Source organism: Anopheles aquasalis, chromosome 3, assembly GCF_943734665.1.
Source record: "Anopheles aquasalis chromosome 3, idAnoAquaMG_Q_19, whole genome shotgun sequence".
In the NCBI taxonomy this organism is placed as follows: domain Eukaryota; kingdom Metazoa; phylum Arthropoda; class Insecta; order Diptera; family Culicidae; genus Anopheles; species Anopheles aquasalis.
The window spans coordinates 2,669,351-2,692,500 of NC_064878.1; the positions used below are offsets into that span (position 1 = coordinate 2,669,351).

Below are 23,150 nucleotides of genomic sequence, written 5' to 3' on the forward strand. Positions count from 1 at the left end.
CCTAAGCATGAGGAAATGTCTCTAGGTTGTTTGAACACTAGCAAATTATGTTGTTGATACAAGGATGGCATGATTCCTGGAGCCCCAGCGAAATACTGGGTTGTTTGTAAAGAAAATGAAAGCCACAGCAAGGACTGCAGTTCAATCTATGACCGTTTTGTCGTCGTAATGTGAAAAAAGAACCATTTGGCAATCCCTTTTATGGTGTAACGTTAACAGCACAGCACAGAGGGAACTGGAGATGAAGAAAAAAGGCGAAAACCATTAGGACAGGCGCTCAGATTGTCCAAAACTAAACTAAAACAAAAAATATTTAAATGAAAAAAGGAGAGCAAAATTACGATTAGGGAAAGGAGGGAAAAAACTGAACATAAGAAAACCGAATTGTGTAATAAAAAACCCGATACTTCAGATAATAATGATAAGAATCATACGGACAAAGTGAGATAAACACGTTCCTGGTGTAACTGAACTTTCGACTTTCGTATTGCTTGAGTAAGGATGTGGGGTGATTGAAAGAAATCGAAGAAATTTGGCCGCCAAACATGATTTATCTCGTTCCAGTTTCTCCATTCAGCGATTCAAAATCTTCATATAGTCTTGCTGTTTTGAAATATGCACTAAACAGTAACGGGCTGGAGAAGATTCTGTTGCGTGTTCCCGTTGAAATCTGGCCAACTGGGTAAGTGTCAAAGTGCTCCACCGGTCCTCCCCAACACGCACACAAACGCGTGGTCATGTTGAATGGAAGGAGTAGAGAATATGTCCCCAACATTAAAAAAAGGGGGGAGGGCGCTTGCGTGCTCCGGAAACTCACGCTCGCTCGCCCGCTCGCTCGTTGGCCAGCTGGAGCGCCGCCGTGGAGAGAATCGTGGAGCTCTGGTCTCACCGCCGCTCGATATCTTGCATTAATGCGTTGTAGGGGACAACAAGTGATTCTGTCGCAGGGAATGCACAATTTTATTCCCGTGTAACGAGACCATAGTTCTGTGCAAGGTTTCGCAGTCGTCTTTATTCACGCCCCAACACGTGCTCATCGTTTAGGTAGTAGGCATGGTTTGAAACCTGTGCAAATGTCGTTTTGATGAAAAGTAACAAATAGCAGTAGATCGTAGTACCCTTGGAGTAAATTTGGTTCTGGTTCCCGTTTTCAGTCGTCCCGTGTAGCGCGCATCACCAAAAGTGCTGCTCTCGCATGTTCTCTCCATCGTGCTCTCTCCCGTGCATCTCGTGCGAGAGCAGCATGCGTGAGTTCGACGTGACGATTTGGGGGGCGCCAGCCAAGATTGTGGACCCCCGACTCGCTCAGTGAGTGTCGAGCCGTCGATTGTTTCGCGTACGAAAGTCAGCAGCAGAAGCAGCAGCTCCAGCCTACAACCGAGTGGCCCTTGACGACGTGGTAAACACCTTCCCGAGGCAAACTGCAAAGTGTGATTGGCACACAATATCCTTCTGCTGTGCTGCCCTGTGTTCTCCATTGTTCATCAGTGTGGGGTGTCGTTTTATCCAGAGTGCATTTGGTGTGGCCTAGTATCACCAGGGAATAGGTGGACGTCTGTGCGTCATCACTGGTCCTCTGACTAACAGCAGCAGCAACAACAACAACAATAACGACAACGACGACGACGGCTACGACCGTCCTCCATTCTCGTTCGGCCGCTGGCTGATAAAGCCGAGAAGCAAATGGCATCGACATGGACGCGAGAAATCGAGTCGTTCCGCGGTTTATCTTTCCCTCGGTCAAGGCACCAACCGTTCGATGGTTCCGGCTGTACCTGTGAACGTATGTGTGCGTTTTTGCACGACTGGAGTAATAAACTCGAAAGACATTGAATGCGTGCAAAGCCTCGCGAACGATAACGGCGCAGAAAGACGACGACAACGACGATGGCGAGGGTTGATGTCGCCCAAGTCGCCGTCCCCATCTCGCCGCGCCGCGTGAAAGACCTGGAGTGTGGTTGTGTGTCCTGTCTGTAGCCCCCCCCCCCCCCCCGCCCCACGGTCTCCCCTTTTAGGAGCAACAGTGCGCGTACGCAACATAGCAGCCTGCTACGTTTATGCTGCTGGAAGAAGGCAAAAATCGAGGCCTATGTGAACTGCGAGTGAGTGAGTGAGCGTGGCTGATGAGATGCGGTTGCGAGTTTGCTCCCCATCATCATCATCATCATCATCCCCAACTGTCGTGTGTGCGTGCGTGCTGTGACTAACTCTGGAGTTGCTGCTGCCGCTCTCTGTGCTCTGTTGCTTACGATGGGGACTGGAACGAGCAAAATCATGGAAATTCCCTTCATCAAACGAGTTAGATCGATGCTGTGAGTCATCTGCGTTGTATCCCGGTGCCTACTCTCCCCTTTTATTGGGGGATGGTTTCCCTCCAAGATTGGAATTTTCTAACGGCAAACGGTGCGGCATAGAGTATCGTTTTCGTTCGGTTGGGTTGCTGTGGCGCTTGGTTCCAATTTACAATGCGCGCGCTCAATAGCTCTCCCATGCTCGCGAAATGTTTATTTTGAATCTCCGTCCCCCCCCCCGCAGCATCAGGGCGCGAGTGCTCGGAGTACCCTTTGGCCGCGAGAGATCATGGAGACCGCTGAGCACCATTTCGCATCTCTGCTCCCCTTTTTTTTCCTCTCAGCAACCGGGGTCGCTTTGTCGTGCCAACCAACAGCATCGCATCACAGTGGCCCAGGGCAAACACTTGCACGGTGACGGCAATTAGACTGTTTACCGATCACCGCTGCAGTCGCCGTAAGTGATTTCCCTAGTATTTTTCTAGTGTGTCTCTTATGAAACAAAAGATATTCGATTAACAAGAGTAAAATGGCAAACGAGAGATGATCATCAGCGCGTGCTAGCTGAAAGTGTTTCCACAACTCTGCATTCGTTCACCGTGCGCCAACAAAACACCGGAGACGAGGAATCCGAGACGTCGAACTGTGTTGGCGGTGGTGGTGGTGGTGGTGTTGCTGCTGCTGCTGCTGGTGGCCGACATTGAAATCGAGTTGAAGGTGGCCGGAATCGGCGAAGGTTGTCGTCGTCGCCGTCCCTCCGTACTGCACTCCGCCGCCTCCGGCCTACTTCGATCGCGTGTTACGCGTCTCGGTCGGTGGCGGTGATCTGGACGCTAAAAAAAAAAGAAAAAAGAAGAAAGAAGAATTGTTGAGAACAGCCGCGCGACCGCGACAGGAACGATCGCCGCGTTTAGGTCAGTGGGGGTGGGCGGACCCACCGTGTCCACCATCATTGTCCACCGGGCGACTCCATTTTAATTCGTGATTCGTTTGTTGTCATTCCACCGTGAGGAACGGGAGGAGAAACAGATGGAGGACCGTTGTTCGCAGGCTAATTGAGGGGGCGCTACTCTGTACCTCCCCCCCCACCCCCTTTTTACCACCATCCTTCATCAGTTGGATACTTCTTTTTTTTATTTAAGTTTCTCGTAGCATTCCGGCAAACTAGATCCTCTCTTCTGCTGGCAGATTCACACGTGTGACGGTGTGTAGTGTGTCTTTGTAGGTGAGTGTGCGTGCAGTTTGTACGTGTGCAGTGATTGTTAAGGTGATTTTGTTGTGTATGCGCGCGCGGCGCTAATGATTGATCGCCAGCCGTAGCCCCGTTTCGTCGCGCAAATGCCATCCACGTGTCCTTAAGGACGTCTGCTGCGTGTGAGTTGTGTGCGTGAATGTGCGTATTTGTAGGTGTGTGTAAGTGTTCCTAGTGCATTTGCAATAAGGTGAGATAAGTGATGCGCACGTGCTGATCAACGTGTTTGGTCGAGTGTAATGTGTGATCAGCCTGCAAAGCGTCGCAAATCCGTATGGAAAAGTGTATCCAGTTTAGTGTTTGCTTAGGAAGGATCGCTAACAAAGCACCAAAGCAGTGAGTGAGTTGACCTCTGGGCCAGTGAAGCGCGCAAGAATTAAACGAAGAGTTTCCATCGGCTCTGAGCTGACCTGTTTGTGAGAGTTTGGCTGATCAGTTACAGCAGCAACAGCAGCAACAGCAGCAACAACAACCAGGAACAAAACAATAAACTCCCGGCCAAGAAGATGGCGGACCTCGAGGCGGTGCTGGCCGATGTCAGCTATCTGATGGCGATGGAGAAATCCAAATGCATGCCAGCGGCACGGGCCAGCAAGAAGATCGTTCTGCCAGATCCAAGGTAAGTGGCCAGCTACACTGACACCACTTCTTCCCCCCCCCCCCCCTCCCCGTTCCGCCAAGATCTTTATGGTTACGTAAACACTTGCCCAGATCGAATGGAAAACACTTTTAAACGCAACGAAATCGAACGTATCCTTGGGAGTTTTCTCGGAAAAATCGATCGAGTTTCGAGCAACTCCAAGAGGTCTGATTGGAAAAGTGGTTGAAGCTGCTTCGAACTATCTCGTTACTAGCTGAAGCGCTATACACATTCCCAAATGTTGATGCCTATTAGCTACCAGCCATCATTTGACGCCAATCGTAACCAACGCGTGGTGATGGGAGATGATAAAACAATCAACGCGAGAATCGATTATCGTTTACCAAACATTACTCTTACTCTGCGGAAGAGAGATATCGGGAATCGATTTGCAATTCCTTTTTGCATTTCCAGCAAACCGGTGGGAATCTGGAGGGCCAAGCGGGCCGCTGGATTGACACTAATTGGCCTCGCCAAAAAAGTTCTCTTTCCCGGTCCTGTTATCTTCATTTCCATCATCTGCAAATTGATTTGTAATTGACAACTGGGCCCTCTAGGTGGTGTTCGACAGTTGAATATATTATTGTTTATCGGTTCGCTATTTGGACTGCGTTGCACCCTGTCCACTCTATTACGCTTCTATCACTGAAGCAATATTTCATTCATGATCGTTGCGGTCGATAGTTGTGCTTTGCATCATCATCGAATCGCGAAAAGCAATTTAATTAGAAGGAGTAGCAGCAGCAACCATTTTACATCAAACTCCGGTGGAGTGCCCGCAGGACATTTCAATTTACAACACCTCCCCCTCTCGGGTGTCCATTTTCCACCCTTATCACAATCGGCCACATTTATTAATTAACCTTCCCGTTTCGGTGGGTAATTTTCCATACTCTTCTCACGTATGATGTGGGTGCGAGTCGAGAGTTACCCACCGCCCACCACAGCGTGCGTACTCTTCCAATAAGTTCGTTCCGTTTGCTCACGAACACGGTTTTGTAATCCGACGAGAGAAGCGCGTTTTGTGCGTCATTGGCGCGGAAGCATGTGGCAATTCATGTCGATTACCTCTCGATAGGCGATAGGGGGAAGATGATGATGACGTTGACGACGCCACCGCCGCCTCCTCCGCGAAATACCAGCACGGACGGCAACCTCGCGATTGTGTTGTCCATTTCCGATGATGATGATGCTGTTTAACATCGCATCCAAAGGCGGGGGCCTGGTCTAATAAGACGTTGGCCAATTAATTTAACTGTTTGCGTTTGATAATGAAATCTCTGCCACGCGCGCTGTGGGAGGGTTTGCCTTTTACCTGAACCTTGCCATAGCATTATTTTGTGAGCAATGGGCCTTGGTTCAGGCCGGAGTTCAAAATGAGGTCCTTACAGCTGACCACACCAAAGGTTGCTTCCGTTTGGTTCGCATGTTGTCGAAGGTACACGCCATGCCACGTGTTCTAATGATCTCTTTCAAGATTTCTGTTTACTGGAGATGGATCCAAGAATTCCTGGAAGTGCCTGTTGCTTTCTGTTCCGGAGAGAAGACGACAAAGTTTATGTCTTTCACTAAACAACGTTTTAAATCCTTTGCTTTTGACACATTGCGAAATGGTGCACAGAAGCCATGCCATCGAAACTGTTGCATCGAGATCGAGAGCAAAAGACACGAAGACAACGCTGATGATGACACTGGCAACTCGCCGCCCCTTCCCCTGGGCCTGCAGAACTCAAGCACAAACAGTTTGCAAGCGCGAGAAGCCATAAAACAATGGTCCGATTCCGTTTTCCTCTGCTCTCAGCTCTTCGTTGCAATCAAGAGCACACGGGACTGCGATGGCGCACGATGGCGCACTATCTTCATTACGTTAATTGTGTGTTCCTTCGTATCCTTGTGTCACGCGCCACGACAAATGGATTGCACCAGTCCCTCCGTGCGCCATCACCAGCACACTTCTTTGGCTTTATTTCCGCGTATCTCCAACACTTTAATAGGCGCACCGTTCGGTTTGGCTGTTGAGCAGGAAGGCAGAGGAGAAGAGACAGAGGAAGAGGGTGCAACAATATAAAGTAATAATAAAAAAGCCCGTTTTATGCATGTTTCATGCGGGGTTTCTTTCTTTCTCTGGCGTCTCTGGAAGAGAGTTTTTATGTCACGAGCAGCAATATTCACATGTTTTTTGTCGCGCTCCTCATGCGGATGGAAGGGCCGGCAGGGGAAAGGTTAGTCTGGATCAAGCTGGTACTACAAGCATTACAGAACTGACGGCCACACGCTCCCTAGGGTCGTTCATTCTTTGAGCAGCCAGCCCAGACGTCGAGAAGGGACCACGTGGGGTGAGCTGGCACGTAGTACATTCGCTTCTGACTTTCACCCTACACTTAATGGCGCTGATCCCGATATTTTTCGGAAGCATGACGGAATGAAGACACTAAAAAAAAAGGGAGTCGTGGGGAATTTTATTACAATACCACAATTTATGATCGTTGCTTTACTGCGCGCCGTTTTGTTTATCCGATTTTGATTCTCATGTTTGACATTCTAGCATGACGCTACTATCACCATTACTTTGAGTTGCAGTTTTCGGTTCGTTTACCATTCGCTAGCGAGCCAGACAGACTTTACTCACAATCGCTGTTTAAGTTTAAGCACTGTTTTTAAAGTTTTCCACTCAACTCAAACTAGCAGCTGGCTAAACAACTGCTTCGCTGGGTGCTTCTCCGACGTAAGACGACCATGCCCAGAATCAATTTACCGCGGCTGCACGTGACTTTCGGTTCACTTGCTGCTTCCTCTAGAAACACGGTACGTCGTTTCCTCAACAACTCGCTGGCAAGCTCGCTTGCGACGTCGCTGTGAAACGGGACGCGATGTTGTTGATGATACCAGGACAAGGGCTTTGGGACAAGATGAGTAGCCGCCGACGTTGCCGAACCTTTGCTGACCGCGGATGGCTTAGTGAATGATTCATTGCGTGCATTGCACAGTCCTTTCCTGGATCGGGGATCCTGCTAATGCGAATAGCACCAAAAACCGTGACCCCCAAAAAAGCTGCCAAGATGTGGAACTTCTTCGTTTCTCAAGAGGCGCACGTACAAGTAAAAGGGGATCATTGGCACGAGGAAGGAAGGAAGGAAGGGAGAGAAACAGAGTGACGCGCAAATGGCTACTCAATAATCGAGTGCACGATGATTAATTCATGCGGGCGAAAACCAAAGGGAACAGCACGGTGGCAGGGGCCGTACTTTCGTCTTCGTCGAACTTGATTGCTATTTAAATGGTTCGATGCATAAATTATGGTGCGCAAGGCTCGGATCATGATGATGATGATGATGATGATGACGATGGGTGATTGCCACTCTTCAGGGCATCGAACGGAGTCCGATTGGCATGTGGGTTCAGTTTGGAGAGTAGAAATATGGTTTGCGATAGAATGATAAAATGTTCACCATTACCAGCCCCTTCGATGAGCCAGCGCACATCTGTGCATGGCACAATAATGGCAGCGATCGTACATCATTGATGTAGCGAGCGAATAGGAAGAGCGATTGTCAACCTTACTCTCCCGTGAAAGTGTGCTACTCGCTTTCTATAAAAAGGAAAATAAACCATCGTCATCTTCTCAGCATTCAATCACCAAAAATTATGAAATATCACTCCAAACCAATTTCAACAGCCACCCACAATATACATTGTGTACGATCGATGATAGCTGGTGGTGGTGTGTGCTAATCATGTTTACACAAACAATTTACACAACTCGATCTAGCGATTATATTATAATCGTTTATCATTTAATCGTTTTTGCCCTAGCTCCTCTAGCGCCCAGCTACAAAGCACTCACAGTCATGCATCGAATGCGCGCAAGTCTGTCTCCCTTAGTTGTTAAAACAAACAAACAACGACGAGAAAAAGGGTGGTGGTGGTGGCAGTAACAATGCGGAACGCGATCGAACACCTTCGCTGCTGCTAGACTGCGCACCGATCGTATGGTCGTTCTCACGCGCAACACGTGATTCGCGTGTTTTCTCATTCACCTTCCGGTCAACCGTGGTGCTTCTGAGTCAGCCCCACAATACCTGCCGCTTCGCACCTTCCCACTCGCACTCGCACGCACAAACACCATTCAGGTGAAGGTTGCTCGCTGCTGCCGAGTGACACCGTTTGCGGGATGTGTCCGAGAGTTGGTCAATTAAAAAACGCCCGCTCGCACTTTGTCGGGCTCTGTTGTTTCTGTCTGTGGTGTGCGTTTTGTTTTCTATCTTTTCGCAGCTTTAAAAACATAAATTAAATTCACGTAATTTGCGCTCGGCGTTCCTCGACTTTTGTATTATTGTCCTTTCCCGTTTTGTCCTTCCTTTTTGTCGTTCGGTGTCGTTCCCCCGATCACCATCATTCTCTTTACGCTGCTTTAGTGACTTTGTGGCCAGTAGGCGTATGGGGTCACCTTTCAGAACTGCATCGCATGCGCATGTGTTACACAATGTGTGCACCGAGAATGTGTTCTCGTCAATATGCGCCAATGGATACGGTTGTGATGATGTGTATAAGGTGGCTTGCGCTTGTCGTCAGCCGCCGAGTCCGAGACCGTGTGTCGCCATCTTTTTCATCAGTTTGAGCGTTGTTCCCCCCACGGCGGCCGTTTGGAGATCGTTTTGCTCATTCGTTCAAGGTGATCGAGGCGCGAGGGACTTGACTCACAGCCCTCACAGCGGGCCGACGGGCAAAGGTGAACAACAATTGGCCTCGCTGGGTGTGCGCTACGCGAAGTCAATCGTTATTTCGCGCGAGTAAGAGATGTTAGTGTGTCTGAAGCTAGCTTGAAAGTGGAAGAAAGTTTACCAACGTTTAACCCATGGACAGTGGCAACTCGTGCTTTGTGCAACTCATTGTTTGTGGAGAGTTGAACGAGCATTCCATTGCGAGAGGGAAGCCGGGCCTTTGCTACCGGCTAATGAGCATTCCATTGACGCAAACGATCGAATCAATATTTGCTCGATCGATTAGGGCCTTGCGAGCGATCGGATCGGAACACACGCGACCTTGGTGGGCTTTGAGTGGCCATGATCAACTCTTTGAAAGACTAAATTCATCCTCGATTTCGATTGCAACAATTGTGCGCGTTTTCGTTGTCAAATACCGTGGTGTGCCACGTGTTGTCGCCACAATTGGAGATTAAAACACATCAACAGCATGCCCGCACGGGGTGTGAGGATGTGTCAATAGTGATAACGCAGCGTTGTGACTCTCTAGATAAACATAAGCGAGAGAGGGGGGGGGGGGGGGGTTCCGGTGCAACCTGTGATATCGTTGGAACACAAAGTAAAGGGTAACGAGGGCGCACACAGAATTCCGCCACCGGCAATCCCGGTGTGGCAATGTTTTATCGTCTCCCCGAACCAAGGGCGTATCCGACGGGGCGTAGAATCGGTGGCGCAATTTCTGATAGCAACGGTACGTGTCTAGGGCCCAGTGTGTGTCGGTCTGGTCCACGAGTTTATGCAATTTGCTCTCTGTAGCAACCGTGCACGAATCAATCGTTGATCTCAGCGCGCATAAAATGTATGTAAAAGCGCCATGTTGCAACATGGTATGGTGGAATTGATTTGTTGGCCCTTTTTTGTATTCTAACCACCCCGGGGGGGTTTTATATTTGGTAAATTTTGTCCCACTCCACGTTTATGCTGCCATTTTCGCATCCAATCCGTTTCCGGTTTGCATACACGCGGCTGGCAGGCGGACGGACGTGTATTATTTTACGAGCGAAGCATAATAAACAATATGTGCGCCGGGCATATGTATGGGACCCCCATTCCCGGGCCGACGGGCGTCAGTCTTCTACTTCAGCTCGTTGGAGGGCCACAAAAATTTGCTCATACACCGGTCGATAGATCAAAGATGGCTGCGCTAGCTGAGCTTTTAGTACAGCGTCGTGGTACTTTGGGCCACGATGGGTGCGATAGAGTAGCACGCCGCCTACTACCCAATTGTCGAGAGTATGTTTATACGAGGCCATCGAGAAAGGCACCATCAATTGACGACTGAAACAGCGAACCTGAAGGTATGTTAGGTCCGAAAAACAAAGCAAAAAAAAAGAGGTAAATGTTGTCTTTTGTCTATAGCCACTAATCGAAACGTGTTGCCCTGGCCTGTTTCAATCGGAAGCATAAAATAACGCCGCCACACCCGCGCCTACTGGGAACATTAACACGAAGAAAAACATGAAACTCCCTTGGCACGACATCAAAAAACATCCGTGTCAGCCCGCGTTTCTCGGAACCGACGACGAGAGCGTTGCGTTTGTTATGCTCACGGACTACTCACGGGGTAGTGAGTCATGCGAGTAGCACGTCATTTTCCACTCCAAAAAGCTTCGCATTTTTGGTCCCTTTTTTCGCCAACTTTCAGAAAAACCAAAATCTGTTATCGTGCGCTCCACTTGCGCTAAGCATAAAGTGTGAGTTCAATCGATCGTTGGAACGGTACCGAACCGAGGGAGAGGAAGAAGTGGAATGACACATACTCGATGTAATGCCAGGCCAGTGCCAGGGCCAGGGCCAGGGAGTAGCAGCAGCAGCAGTCGAGTATGAATGGAATTAAATTTAATGTCAACAGCAGAAACACGATAGCGCTCGTGACACACACAAGCACGCAATTGTTATTTGTGTGTGTTTTTACGTCGCATTTTATGTGCATGTTTATGCTGCTGACTGGCTGGAGTGTGGCGTTAATATGCGCGTTTGGTTCGTGGTGTTCGCGGAAAGTATTTTTCGATTTTCTCTTTGTTTTTGGCTTGTGGCTCGTTGAAAAGGCGAACCGTGGATCGATTGCTTCCGGGGGGGGAGGGGGTGTTTTGGATTTTCCCAGCTTTACCGCTCCAACGCTGTGTGTGCACAAAGTGCGCAATTAAGTGTTTTCCTTTATGTTTGATCCTTAAAAATACTACATTTTATGAGTAATGTGAGGGATGGTTAATTGAAAGTATTTTTATTCATTAGCTACAGCTTTTAAGCATCTTTTCGATGGTAAAATTAATTTATGCTACTTTATGCTACTTGGTATATTGTCAACTGAAGATCAGCTGCGGCTGCTGATAATTAAAACGCGAGAATGGTGCCAGATCGCGTGCCATACTATTGCTGGAAATGCTTTCGAATGCAATTAGGTGATTGTATGACAACTTCCCTAATTGCTGCCGGTTACTGGTGTGCTGATGAGAAAAAGCTCGTCCCAATTTTCCTCCTCGTGGCGGTCACAGATACAGAGAGCCAATCTTCTCACAACGGGCTTTGTCTATTTGCTAAACCAAGTGGCAACTGCTACTGAATATTTGCGCCGAAAAAAAAGAGCGACGAAAATGCCAGTAATGGTCAAGCACGTTTGGTGGTTCGATAATTAATTATCGGCTTCGATAAGAGGCTTGCGGTGCTCGCACACAAAAGAAACCGGGAAATTCCCCTTTTTCCCACGAGCCATCGGCTGTGGATGGGTGGAATGGAAAAGCGTGTTAAGCAGGCTTAGCACTACCACCGTGGTAGAATAGGCAAATGCCACGTTAATCATTGAATACACAACACAGTCCGCCTCATCGATAAGGCGCCCCATTTGAATCCTTCAACGACCCATCATCAACGACTGCGTGGAAATGGAATCGAATCGAACTATCGGAGGGATTCAGCGAGTGATAAAGGGCCTCATTGGGGGTCAGATAGAAGGCACATACGTCAATTCTGCTCCGTTTTGCGATATGAACGAATTCCAACGTGAAAAGCGACGATGACGGTGATGAGGAATTCTTCCATTCCGTGTCAACAGATAAGCGGTCAGAAGCGCGTGTCCTCCCTAAAGGTGCCAACCAGGTTTGCTGTTGTTGGACACCGCCCGTGGTCGGACAATGGATCTGGTTTGGTTGTCGGAAAATTTGTGATGAAAATTCCGTCCACTGGCCATCCAGGGGCCCTTTGTTGTCAGAGGGCGCTGGTGTCAGGTATTAATCCAGGAGCACGGTGCATATAGAAAGGCCCGAAATTGCCTTTCGTTGATCCAAAATTAGAATCTCACTTGTGCGTTGTCGTCGCACGTATGGCACGTGTTTTTGTTGCTTTCGTTTGATAGACCGAGATGATGAAATTGTTTGACGTAGATCATGTCTACTGCCTGCTCCTATTGGTACTACGCTATCGGAAAATACACAAGAGTAGAGTAGCGTAACGCTATTTTTCATCAAACATTCTCCAGCTTGCTTGTATCGTTCGAGAATCAAACAGAAAGGCATAGATAATCCGTAGTAAAAGGAGCTAGATTGATTGCTTAACTATGAAGCCAACTTGGCCAGCAGATTAACCGAATTATGCACTCGGAAAGTGGCAAAGGAACGGGACGAGGAAAAGCCGAGCGCAAAAAGTTGGACTCCAAGTCTCGTTATTTTTACTCAATTTATCATGCGCCCGTTGCGGTTGGCGGCCACGAGAGCTTATGCTTCTATCTATCCTATTTTATTTTTGAATAATTCAATTTCGGCATCCGATGACGATGATACAATTTGCCTCCAAATTATGCTTCATCCTGTGTGTGTTCGAGCGTAGGAAGGAAGCGGAACCGCGCGGAGTAGGTGTCGGTAGACGATATTGGTAGACAGGAAACTGGTCTTGCTCGAATCGGTTTCCTAGCACTGTGTGGTAGAGATTTGGTTTTCAAAGCGAAGGAACAGCGAAGTTAGACTCGTCCCAAAAAAGTGCCAACTAATCGAAATGGAGAGATGGCGCAGGATGATGATGATGGTGGACCACAAAAAATGTAAAATATGAGCTTTCGGGGATGAAAAATGGATCTCTGGTAACTCTGAAATTGGGACGCTGATCGCGAAATCCTTTTACATATCGAGAGTTTTCGGGGCCATCTGATTTTCTTCTGATTAAACTCTTGTCACACGCAATTACTGATATAATTATGACGAAGGTATTTGTTTCACTCCCGAAAGTAAAGATAAAACCCTTTAGAACTTTCGCTCTCCAGGCAGATCACATGCCAGGCCGGCCTTAATTTAGAAACTTTCCTTCCATCGTTATATTGCAAAATCCCCCCTCCACTTGAGATGACGACCGAGCGAGCGGTGGCTTTCTTTCGATTAATCACAACCGATCGCCACATCATCCGACCGTCGGTTGGCCACACATGCTGGCACTCCCGATGAGATGAAACGTGATTGATGCATTTCTCATCAACGTTTTGGTTTTTGAAACTAAAATTAGCGCGCACTCGTCGGGCGGGGGTGCTATGGAGGTGGCTGACCTACTTCTGCTTCTGCTATTGGATGACACTGCTTTTCAGTGCTGCCAGAGCTGCCCATCATCGTCATCGTTGTCGTCGTCGTCGTTGTTTCCATTCGTTATCACCAGCTTGTTGGCTGTGTTCTATTTACAAATTAGAACACAAACTAGACAGAAAGTATCCGCTACATACGGTTCTATCGATCGAAAGGTACTGGAGAACGGAACTATGCTCGCTATGTGTGAGTACCTTTGGTTAATTTTACCCAACAGTGAGCATAATGTTGTAATAGCACTTCAGTTCCATCTCCAGCTCACATGGTCGCTGGATGACGATGGTTAAGAACATTACCTTCATCATCGTCATCATCATCATTGTAATCAGGGATGCAAATTAGAGACCAGAGAGGTAGAGTAGTGCCACAGCTTCACGCCACAAAACGTTACTTCGAAGGGTGTAGTGAACGCTCGCCACAGAATCGATCGATTTACGATCGATCGTTGCTGGTCGAGCCTCGCACCTGAGCACCAATCTGAGCGAACGGTGGCGCCTAGAGAGAACATCATGGTTGTCAATTTAAATCAGCTGTTTGGTGAGCGCATCATCGTGTCATCATCGGATCGGAGCGAAGTTTCCAGAACACCACCACCACCACCACATAGAGAGTGTGTTCAGGTTCTGATGGAGGGGTTGAAAAATAAATTAGATTTGCGTTCCCGGGGACCACCTTTTCTCCTGGCTGCGGCGGTGATGGGCGGTTTATCGAGCGAGGACACATTCGTTTTTATTACGCCAGCAGGTCACACGGGCCACTTGTGCTGTGTGCTGAGTGGGACAGAAGCAGCGGTAAGCGCGCTGCTGGGCCATATGTTGTAATTGTCATAAATTATGATCAATATTATGTTGCGCTGGAGCGCCGGTGTTTGGTGAAAGTGTGTGTTTTAAAATAGAATATAACAAGAAATGGAAGCGGGGTGGGATGGTCTTTATTGGAAGTTTATTGCAGATTAATGGGAGAATGAAAATGTGTGTCCTCGCGTAAAATGGGATTATTTGTGGAGCCTTTGTGGGTCGCTGTAATGGATTACTCTCAACGTTTTTACACGTGCATCGTTTGCAAATTGCGACCTTTTTGGCTTCGCAATAGTGTTAATGTCGCTTTATGTCCTCAATTCACATATGATTGAAGTGAAGCAAAAAATATATTTTCCCGATGAACATGATCTTCTAAATTGATAAATATTGTCTCTTTCATTTGTGGATTCAAACTGAGCCCACGTGAATTTAAAATACAATTCACAATGCACGCAGGATAACTGAAAATAAATATGTTTGACTGATGCATCGTTGGAACTACTGGTGATGGCGTGTGTGGCTTCCGGAGGGGATGTAATCACAACATACGAACCACACCAGCTCTCTCCCTCTCCTTCTGCTGTCCTTCATTCAGCCCTAGCTACCTAGCTGGTGGTGCGTACCACCACATACCATAAAGGGGGATGGAATCCTGTACCTTTTCCTCCCCTTTTACACTGAGTAAAGCGTATCGATGGGTACATGCTCTCGGTTCGGATCAGCAAACACCATCGGAAGCGCAAACAGCAAACAATTTTGTAGCAAAGCTTCAGGATCGCCCTCGCCAGGGAAAAACGGTGCGCAAACGTTGCAAACAGCATCAATCGAATGTGGAAACACCGGGACACAGTGTCCGTGTGAGGGGCAGAATCGGGCTGAAGGGCGAAAAAAGGAGAAGTTACTCACTAGCTTCAATATTGGATGATGTTTTCCGGAATGGAAAGTGATCAGGAAAGGGGTTCTAGGAATCAAACACGATGCAAAATTGTGCTGATGCACGCATTATTAATGTTTTAATAACAAGCTGGTTCGCCAAATTAAATAAATCAAAATATTTACATTTAATTTTAAAAAGAGAAAGCCAAAAAAACAGGATTCCTCCGGCCAAGTGCATGTGCATGTGAAGCGATCTCGAACCATCTCGATTCCACTTAATGATCGTGGTTCACCACAATCGGGCCCAGCTGGCCTGAGGCTGTGGTTGAGATAATTTCTCCTCGACACCGATTGTCTCGAGGATCGTGGTTTCTGCGTCGATTCGAGGGGATCCCCTGGAGGGTTTTACGTTTTGACCTTCCAATGTTGAGACACAGGATTACGACCGCTACGGCCGGTAGCGGGGCCGAGAACCTGTTCGCCGATCCGCCTAAGGCAGTTTCTCATAAACACTTGCCGAAAAAGGAAATTGTAGTGGCAATCGTAAGAGGCAGCGCACTCGCTGCTCGTGCTCCGGTTGGATGGCAATCAGTTTAATAAAAAAAAAGCCCCGATCCCTCTAGATCTCATCTTGTCGCTAAGAGCAAGAGGGGACTATTTACCATTGTTTCATCTTCGTGCTCGTGGTTGCGTACGTCCGGAGTTGTGGCAATAAAAGGAAATGCCAAAAGGTTAACCGCGTCGCTGCGCTGGTGGCTTTCGGTTTGCATGATGAAAAATGATAATTATGCCTATTTGCTTTTACGCTGCGGTTGTTGTCCAACTTGACCCAGGTGGCAATTGGTGCGGCAATGCGTCAATGATGGGGTTTCGTGGGTTTTTGCTGTACGACCGACGCTGGAACCATTATTATTTAATGGATCCATTTCAGTTTCAGTACGTAGTGGCCGTTGTTTCTGGATGCTTTTTTATTGTTGCGATTCTTTTTTTTTTTGGTAAATAAGCCTTTTCCATTTCCAATACTTTCATGAAGGAATAGATATTGAAGAGCTTGGCGGTTGGTTTTGGCGTCAAAAGGATGTGATTGCCTTGTACTGCGCAAAGAGGATTTCAATAAAAGATCCACTCTGGCATGTATTATCAAAAAAAGAATTAAGAATAATTCCCGTCTGGTACACAGAACATGAGTTTGGTTTGAATTGAATCGCGTTCCCACCATTGATCGCCAATTTAAAAGCCGCTCAACTTTGGCCCCTTATTCCACGAAACAGCGCATCTCACTAGACAGATCAAAGCAAATTGAACTCTCACTCTCTCTTTGCACTGTTCGCATCCTAATCTGCTTATCGGGGTGCTAGGCTGTTGTCCTCCTCCGGGTGGGTAACCTTTTTCTACACCGGAACCACTACGCACCTCTCAATTATCGAGCACACAACGAGTGGGGCTAAATTTCTGCGAAAAACACCGGTGAACTGATTGACTGAAGGCCGAAAAGAAGGGTCTAGTGGCTCGTCCCAATTCACGGTTCCGATCGGCGGAAAGGCGGCAAAATCATTGAATTAAAGCTTCGCCGCTTCTTCTGCGTCTTGTTGAGGGCTAATTTTAGTGAGACAATTTTGATGACCCCGGTGGGCTCCCGTTTTGAAGAGACCAGACAGAGGATGAGGAAAATGATGAGTCAAATGGAAAGCGAGAGAGAGAGGGAGCGTAAGTGGAAAAAAGGCAACGAAGAGATAAGCTTCAAAGGAAGAAAAGCATAAATTTTCTCACGCTTATTGCTCTCGGTCGGAAAATTCCGGTTCCTCCGAATTGAAAGGTTCGCCCTTTTGCCCCATTATCTGGTTCGCATGACGGAGTCATCACCGCCGCAGTCGATTGAACCGCCAGGTGCACGAAAATCCTCGTCATCCTCAGAAGCCCAAAGGCCACAACAAATAGCGAGGCGAGTTTCGCTTAGCACCAGGTGTGTTGGAAGGTATTCCTTCGTTTGGCTCAATCAAAAGAAAGGTCAATGGGATGTGATCATGAATTGGGATGGAAAATTAAGAAATAAAACAATACGAAATCGGAGCTAAGGTTGGTGTAGTTGTGCTTCAGGACGTTGGTGGCAATTCGAGTTGAACATTCAAGTACGGTTGCGATTTGAGACAGTTTATTTAGTCTACAATACGTTTCTAAATGTTATTCCGATCTTTTCGGAAGGTTGTTTAAATGTCGTAGGTGAAGGCTTCTTCTTTAAACTCAGTGAAGCTGGAAGGTATCCAAAAAAAAGGGGTTCTTCAAAGCATAACACACCGAATGCCCCAAAGGTTGCCGTTACGGAGTGCCCGTAGAAGCCGCACCGATGCGTAGCCAAAACGAATGTCCGATGAAGCGAAAGTTGAAAGGATTGTCCGTTCTTAATGGGGAACATCGCCAGCAGCAGCAGCAGCAGCATCACCGAAAGAAAGGATGCTGATGATGAAACACATGATCCTGCCGCGTGCCCGAGGCTGCTCAAGTGCGTTGCCTTCGCTTCGATAATTTTCAATCAAAATCCCTCCCAAAAGTAAAGGGAAGGGGGACCTTCGAAAGGCGGCCATTCAACCATCCTGTTGCTGCAAACGGAGGAAAAAGGCCATGCGCCGCTTTATTCTTTGCGATGGAGAAAAAAAGAAGCGAAACATTCGGTGTGGAATCTCCAAAAGAGACTCAGGGAGTCCTCGAGAAAAAAAAAACGCAAAAAAAGAAAAACACCCCACGACGCCTTGACCAAAGGGATTAAAAGACGAAAAGATCAACAATTAAAAGTTGGCACAAGCGAACGTTCCTACTCGGAATAGAACGATATCGGCGCATTCGAGAGCACCAAAAAGGGATGGGCAGGGGTGGAAAGAAGGAAGAGAGGAGGTTAGGGGTGGATTAGCGAAAGGGCAGCCATGGCCAACGGGCCCCAGAAGCCTGAAGCCTAGCGCCAGTGCAGGATTATTTCCGAGTCCGGCTCCTTCTTCTTTATGTTGCGCTTTATGAGGAAGCTGGCGTTTTTTTTGCTTTATGTTACCAACGCCAAAAGTGGTTCCCATGATCCCTAGTTTCACGCGAAACCTCCCCCCGCCCCCCCCCCACAATGGTTCACTGGGTTTTGGGCTAATGCCTTTTTTGCTTGCCACACGACTTCTTGGTGTATCAATGGCGCCTGGGACGGGCTCTGATAGGCCATTGCTCCGCTATAATCCTTTATTTTACGGCTGTCAGGGCAATTTCAATCTTCAGCGGTTGTGCCAACGATACAGTCAGTTGGTGGTGGACTCGGTGGTTTCGCATGAATCCACCAACCCAACCGTATGACGATTGACTGCTCCACCCCCGGCTCCACTGAGCGAGCTCCCATTGTGGAGCAATTTTGTGACAGAAGCTGGAACGTTAATGTCTCGCTTTGTATCGCATTGTCTGTACTCGGTTCACTGCGCCGCCACATGATCGTGATGTGGATTCGCGACAGGCACGTGAAAAGGAGTGGGAACCTCGCCTTTTCACTCCACAGTTTCGTGTGTGCCAAACGAACTTAATTAAAAATGTTTAAAAATCAACAAAAAACGAGGTACCGAGCATGGGCGGCCATATTTTATCGCTCGTTCGCTCACTCGCTTGCTTGCTGTTTGTTTTGTGTCTTGATGAATTTGTTCCGGTTGGTTTTTTACATTCGCTGCAAATGAAATATGAGCACACCACACCACCCCGGGGCTGCATCAAGTAATTAACTGTTTAATGATTAATTGAGCGGAGCAATTGGCATTGCGAAAACCACACCTGATGGTACGCTCTTTGGCTGGAACGGATTGGTTGGTTTGTTCTTGTTAATATTGTGGTATTGACCAAAAAGGCAAAATCGGATCATGTGACAATGAATAAAAGTTTACCAAAGGTCAAAACGGGTTCGATCGAGCGGCGAGAAGAACAGTTGGCACCAAAAGCGAAACGCTTAACCTTCTTGAAATGGATGTGATGTGGATTGTATGTTATGATTCGTTTTATGAGCATACTTCATGCTTACCCCACCCCCCCCCCCCCCAGTGTGGGATTTGACTTTTCGGTTCCATTTTCATCATCGAAGCTAGGATTAGAGCATTCTCAGAGCCGAGGATAAAGCCATTTTTATTCCTTAAACCCCCGCGTAGAACATCTCGCGATTGCTCTTTTCTTTCGCACGAAACGAGCCGTTATCCGTCTGAGCAGCGAGCTGATAATGAAGACAAAGAAGCTCCGTTAGGAGTGCGAAAGGGGCGCGAGGTGAAACAGTGCTGAGAACGCTAAAACCAGCGTCGCTTTCTCGAGGTTGATTAAGGACACGCTTTATCGCGTGGCTTCTTGATGCGCCTTGCGATTGGGAGCCGGGCAGTAGCGAGCGCGAGAGTATCGGATAAAATATACGATTATTATCCTTGTGCGAGCCGTGCCGGCGTCTTTTGTCGTCGTCTGATGGTCTTCGGTAGCAAGCACTCGCGGCCACTCGCGTGTCCTGTCAAAGTGTCCATAAAAGAGATAAAAAAGTCAAACGAATGAGATTTATTTATTAACAAAAGCTCAACTTATTCGTCCGAGTTTTTCCGAGTGCCGGGCGGTGGGGAGCGAATCGCATTTTCTCTGCGAATTGCGAGACAATAATTTGGAATTCGTTATCGATTGTCTAGGCGCCCGTGTCGCTTCCGTTGCAAAGGGAAACTCGGTCGTCGTAATGTCGTGTGGCGGCGCTCCTACGGATTGTTACGAAGGGGCCACAGGGACAGGGACGGGGACACGCGAACATGCGAACATGTTCACGACCGAATGGCCGCCATTCGCATCCAATCAGTCGTCTCGCCGTAGCGAAGGAGCGGGAATTGATGGTAATAAATACGATAAGGAACTAATTAGAGGGAAGCGACCGTGTCGTCTGACATTAGTGAAGATGGAGTTCGGTCCGCGGGGCCTCCAATGATGTTTGACGTTCCGCAATTGCCTCTCGTTGTGCGAAAGTTTGCTCCCTCTATCTCTCTCTCTGCGTGTACAGGGGACACGCTTGCACTACTTGGATGGCAAGTAACTTCGGGATCTGATTATGATGATTGACAGTTTGATTCCTCTTGTTTGTATGTGTGTGGTTGGTAGCATAGAAAATGAAGGGAAAACAAACGGAAACAACAAAAGTGGATAAAACATCAATCGGTGGTGTCGAACTTACGGAAAAGCATTCATAGCATATTCACTTATTCTAGGCGCTGCTGGACCGAACGAAAGATAATGCCACTTCTCTGCTCGCGCGCCATTTTTCACTCCCCCATTTTGTAACACACTTTTAAGCGAAACAAAAGACTTTCCTTAAGAGAGGCCTCATTTATCAACCTAAATGGGGGATGATACTTCACGAACTGCGGGACGAACTGGTGTCACGTCGATGCGACACGCGCACGCACCCACACACCATGCAATAAGCCTGTTTCTGTTGGGGGTAAGATTGCGAAATGAATGACTGCCCAGCGCCCAGTAACGAAGGTAGTATCTGCGTATCTTCAGTGCTCCATTTTGTGTCCTTAAAACGAATGACGAAAAAATGGCTGACAAATAGTTGTCGGCTTGGCAACGCGGCATCGCTGCCTCCCTAGATGGCGCGCGCTTTACTTTACCTTACTTGTGACAAATGTTGTTCTCGGCTGGACTCGTAGCAAGCGACAACGATGATGATGGTGTTGGGAACGCGTGTAATGTGGCTCGCCAAGCGATGGAACCCATTAACATACCGAGAAGGTCACCATCGCCAGGGTAAACCAGTTTCGGTGGCGTGGAAACTGAACCTACATTAATTATCGAGCGGTTGGTGAGGCGATTTGGAGTCACAAGAAAGTTCACTAGGCCTCAAGCAGCGCGTTGTGGAGACAAAATCAAAAATTTTGAAAATGGAGGCGCATGGTGTTTCACGTTTTTTCACGATTTTTTCGCGTTTTTATGATGGAAACATAAGATATATAGCCCCAAATTGGTGGTTTTTGTAAAGGACAGTTCAAACATTATTTTAAAAATATTCATCAAACGAAAAATCGTCGTATCGTATTGAATTTCTCCACCAGAGTTGTATGAAGGATTTCCCACCAAAATAAAATGGTAACAAAACTGAAAAATATACTACAATATGGCGCCTTAAACCCATTATTAATCAGCTGCCGGGGCTCACTCATCGAGGGAAAGCAAAGCCGTATTAAAACGATGCGGATCGCGTGAGCATCCGGATCATAAAACGGGGAAATTATCTTTCTCTTTTCGCCACTTACTCTCTGCCGCTGTTGCTTTACAACCGATCGAGGCTGCTGGTGGAAGTGGAATTTATGTTCACAGCTGCACACGCTGAATGTGTGTGATTGTGTGTGTGCGTGCGCCATCACGATAAAGTCGTAAAAGTGTTTGCACAACTCATCCACTCACCACCAACACCAACCTCCACCACCACAATTGTCAACGTGCACGCTCGCCATCGTAAAAATCAATTACCATCGCACGAGTGCTTCGTGCGCGCGTCCCTGTGTGTGTTGGTTTAAATTTTCCTCATTTTGCCATTTTGTTTCATTGTATCTCTGAGCGCGGTAATGATGGCGTCGTTGGCACACCAGCCGGTGGTTACTGTGATGCGCTACCGTTGAGTGGTTGCTACGCTGGAGCAGCGGTTACTCTAATGTGCTTAGCGGGTTGTGCTGTGCTGTGTGGTTGATATTGAAGACAACTCGCGTATCCTTGGATTCCGTGGGACAATCTCACACTAACCCGTTTTGTCGTACCACAATTTCAAACGGCAAACAATCGAAACAAAAGGAACAAGATAAGAAGAAGCGGGACAAAACTTGCTTCCACCGAGAGTGAGCCGAGTCCAAAAAGTCATTCCAACCGTGCGTGCCCCACTGATGGGGGGACAATGATACAGCTTTCCCCTGGCAACGGACACGCTCGATGATAAAGTTTTGTGCCACATTCATCGTTGTCCCTTCGTCGAGCGGGAGAGTGATTTTCGAAGTCAAAACGAACGCAGCAAACAAGTTTTGACTTTTCCGAATCATTTTCCCGCAGCATCGCCGTGTCTGGGCCACGGGGCTTAGCGCTTGACAACTTGTTTCGTCTTCTTCTACTTCTTCTCTGAACTTCAACTGCTCTGCTGGTCAGGATATGTGGCCATTTATGGGGTAGCAGTCGACGACGGCAAAGTTGAAGTTGTTGAGGTTGAAGTTAAATGAAAAGTCACTCCAACTCCCAGCACATCCATCGTTTTTTGGTGGAAAGTTAAGAAATGCAGACAGAGTTGAGGGCGGGCTGTGGATGTGTTGTGTGTATGGCAGAGATATCTGTGTGACCACAGGAGGGTACTGATTTTCGGTTTCGGTTTTGTGGCTGCGAGGAAACTCTCGTAATCGATCCGATCGCGTCCGCTTAACGTGACTGAATCCGATGAGATTTGCCTCTTTTATGTCGGGACACAAATACATCGACATTTCAAAATCAATTGTTGGAGGCACCGTTTCCGTTTCCATACTCGCTGTGGTGGTGGTGGTGGTGGTGGTGTGTCGGTGGCAATGAACCTCTTCAGCCCCGTGGTTCATCGTTGGGTAAGATCAATCGTTCAAATCGAACTCTGTCCCTATAGTGGACGGCAGAGCACCGGAATCATCATTTTCTTTATTCGGACCACACTCTGCCACCGCCGGAAGGAGTGATAGAGGAAAAGGGCAAGGGAACCGAAAGGAAATGAATCTGATCTCCAGCGAACCTTACGCAGAACTCGCTCGTAACGTTCGAGAGCTCGAGATGGATCAAGCGGAAGATACGGAATAAGAGATTGATGGTGGTACGGTTGAGTGGCGCTGAGCTCTGACGCCAGAGCGACCAGACCACCCCCGATATCCCTCCGTTCTTCCCAATCACTTGGATGCCAGATTTCGCATTTGGCCGCTTTGTCCTTGGGCCGATG

At 47.8% G+C, this 23,150-nt stretch overlaps 1 protein-coding gene across 4 annotated transcripts in view; it reads left to right on the forward strand.

Moving 5' to 3' along the window:
* Positions 1–977: 977 nt before the first annotated feature.
* The window catches only part of LOC126579256 (G protein-coupled receptor kinase 1), a 76,793-nt gene continuing 54,620 nt past the window's right edge, over positions 978–23,150 (forward strand). The window contains exons 1-2 of one of the 4 annotated variants that reach the window (XM_050242683.1): positions 978–1,047; positions 3,434–4,162. In XM_050242683.1, the coding sequence (XP_050098640.1) occupies positions 4,050–4,162 (113 nt within the window). In that variant the 5' untranslated portion in view covers positions 978–1,047; positions 3,434–4,049. Of the gene's footprint in view, positions 1,048–1,316; positions 1,400–3,433; positions 4,163–23,150 lie in introns of those variants that run through there. The other 3 variants (XM_050242686.1, XM_050242685.1, XM_050242684.1) reach the window with 3 other exon arrangements.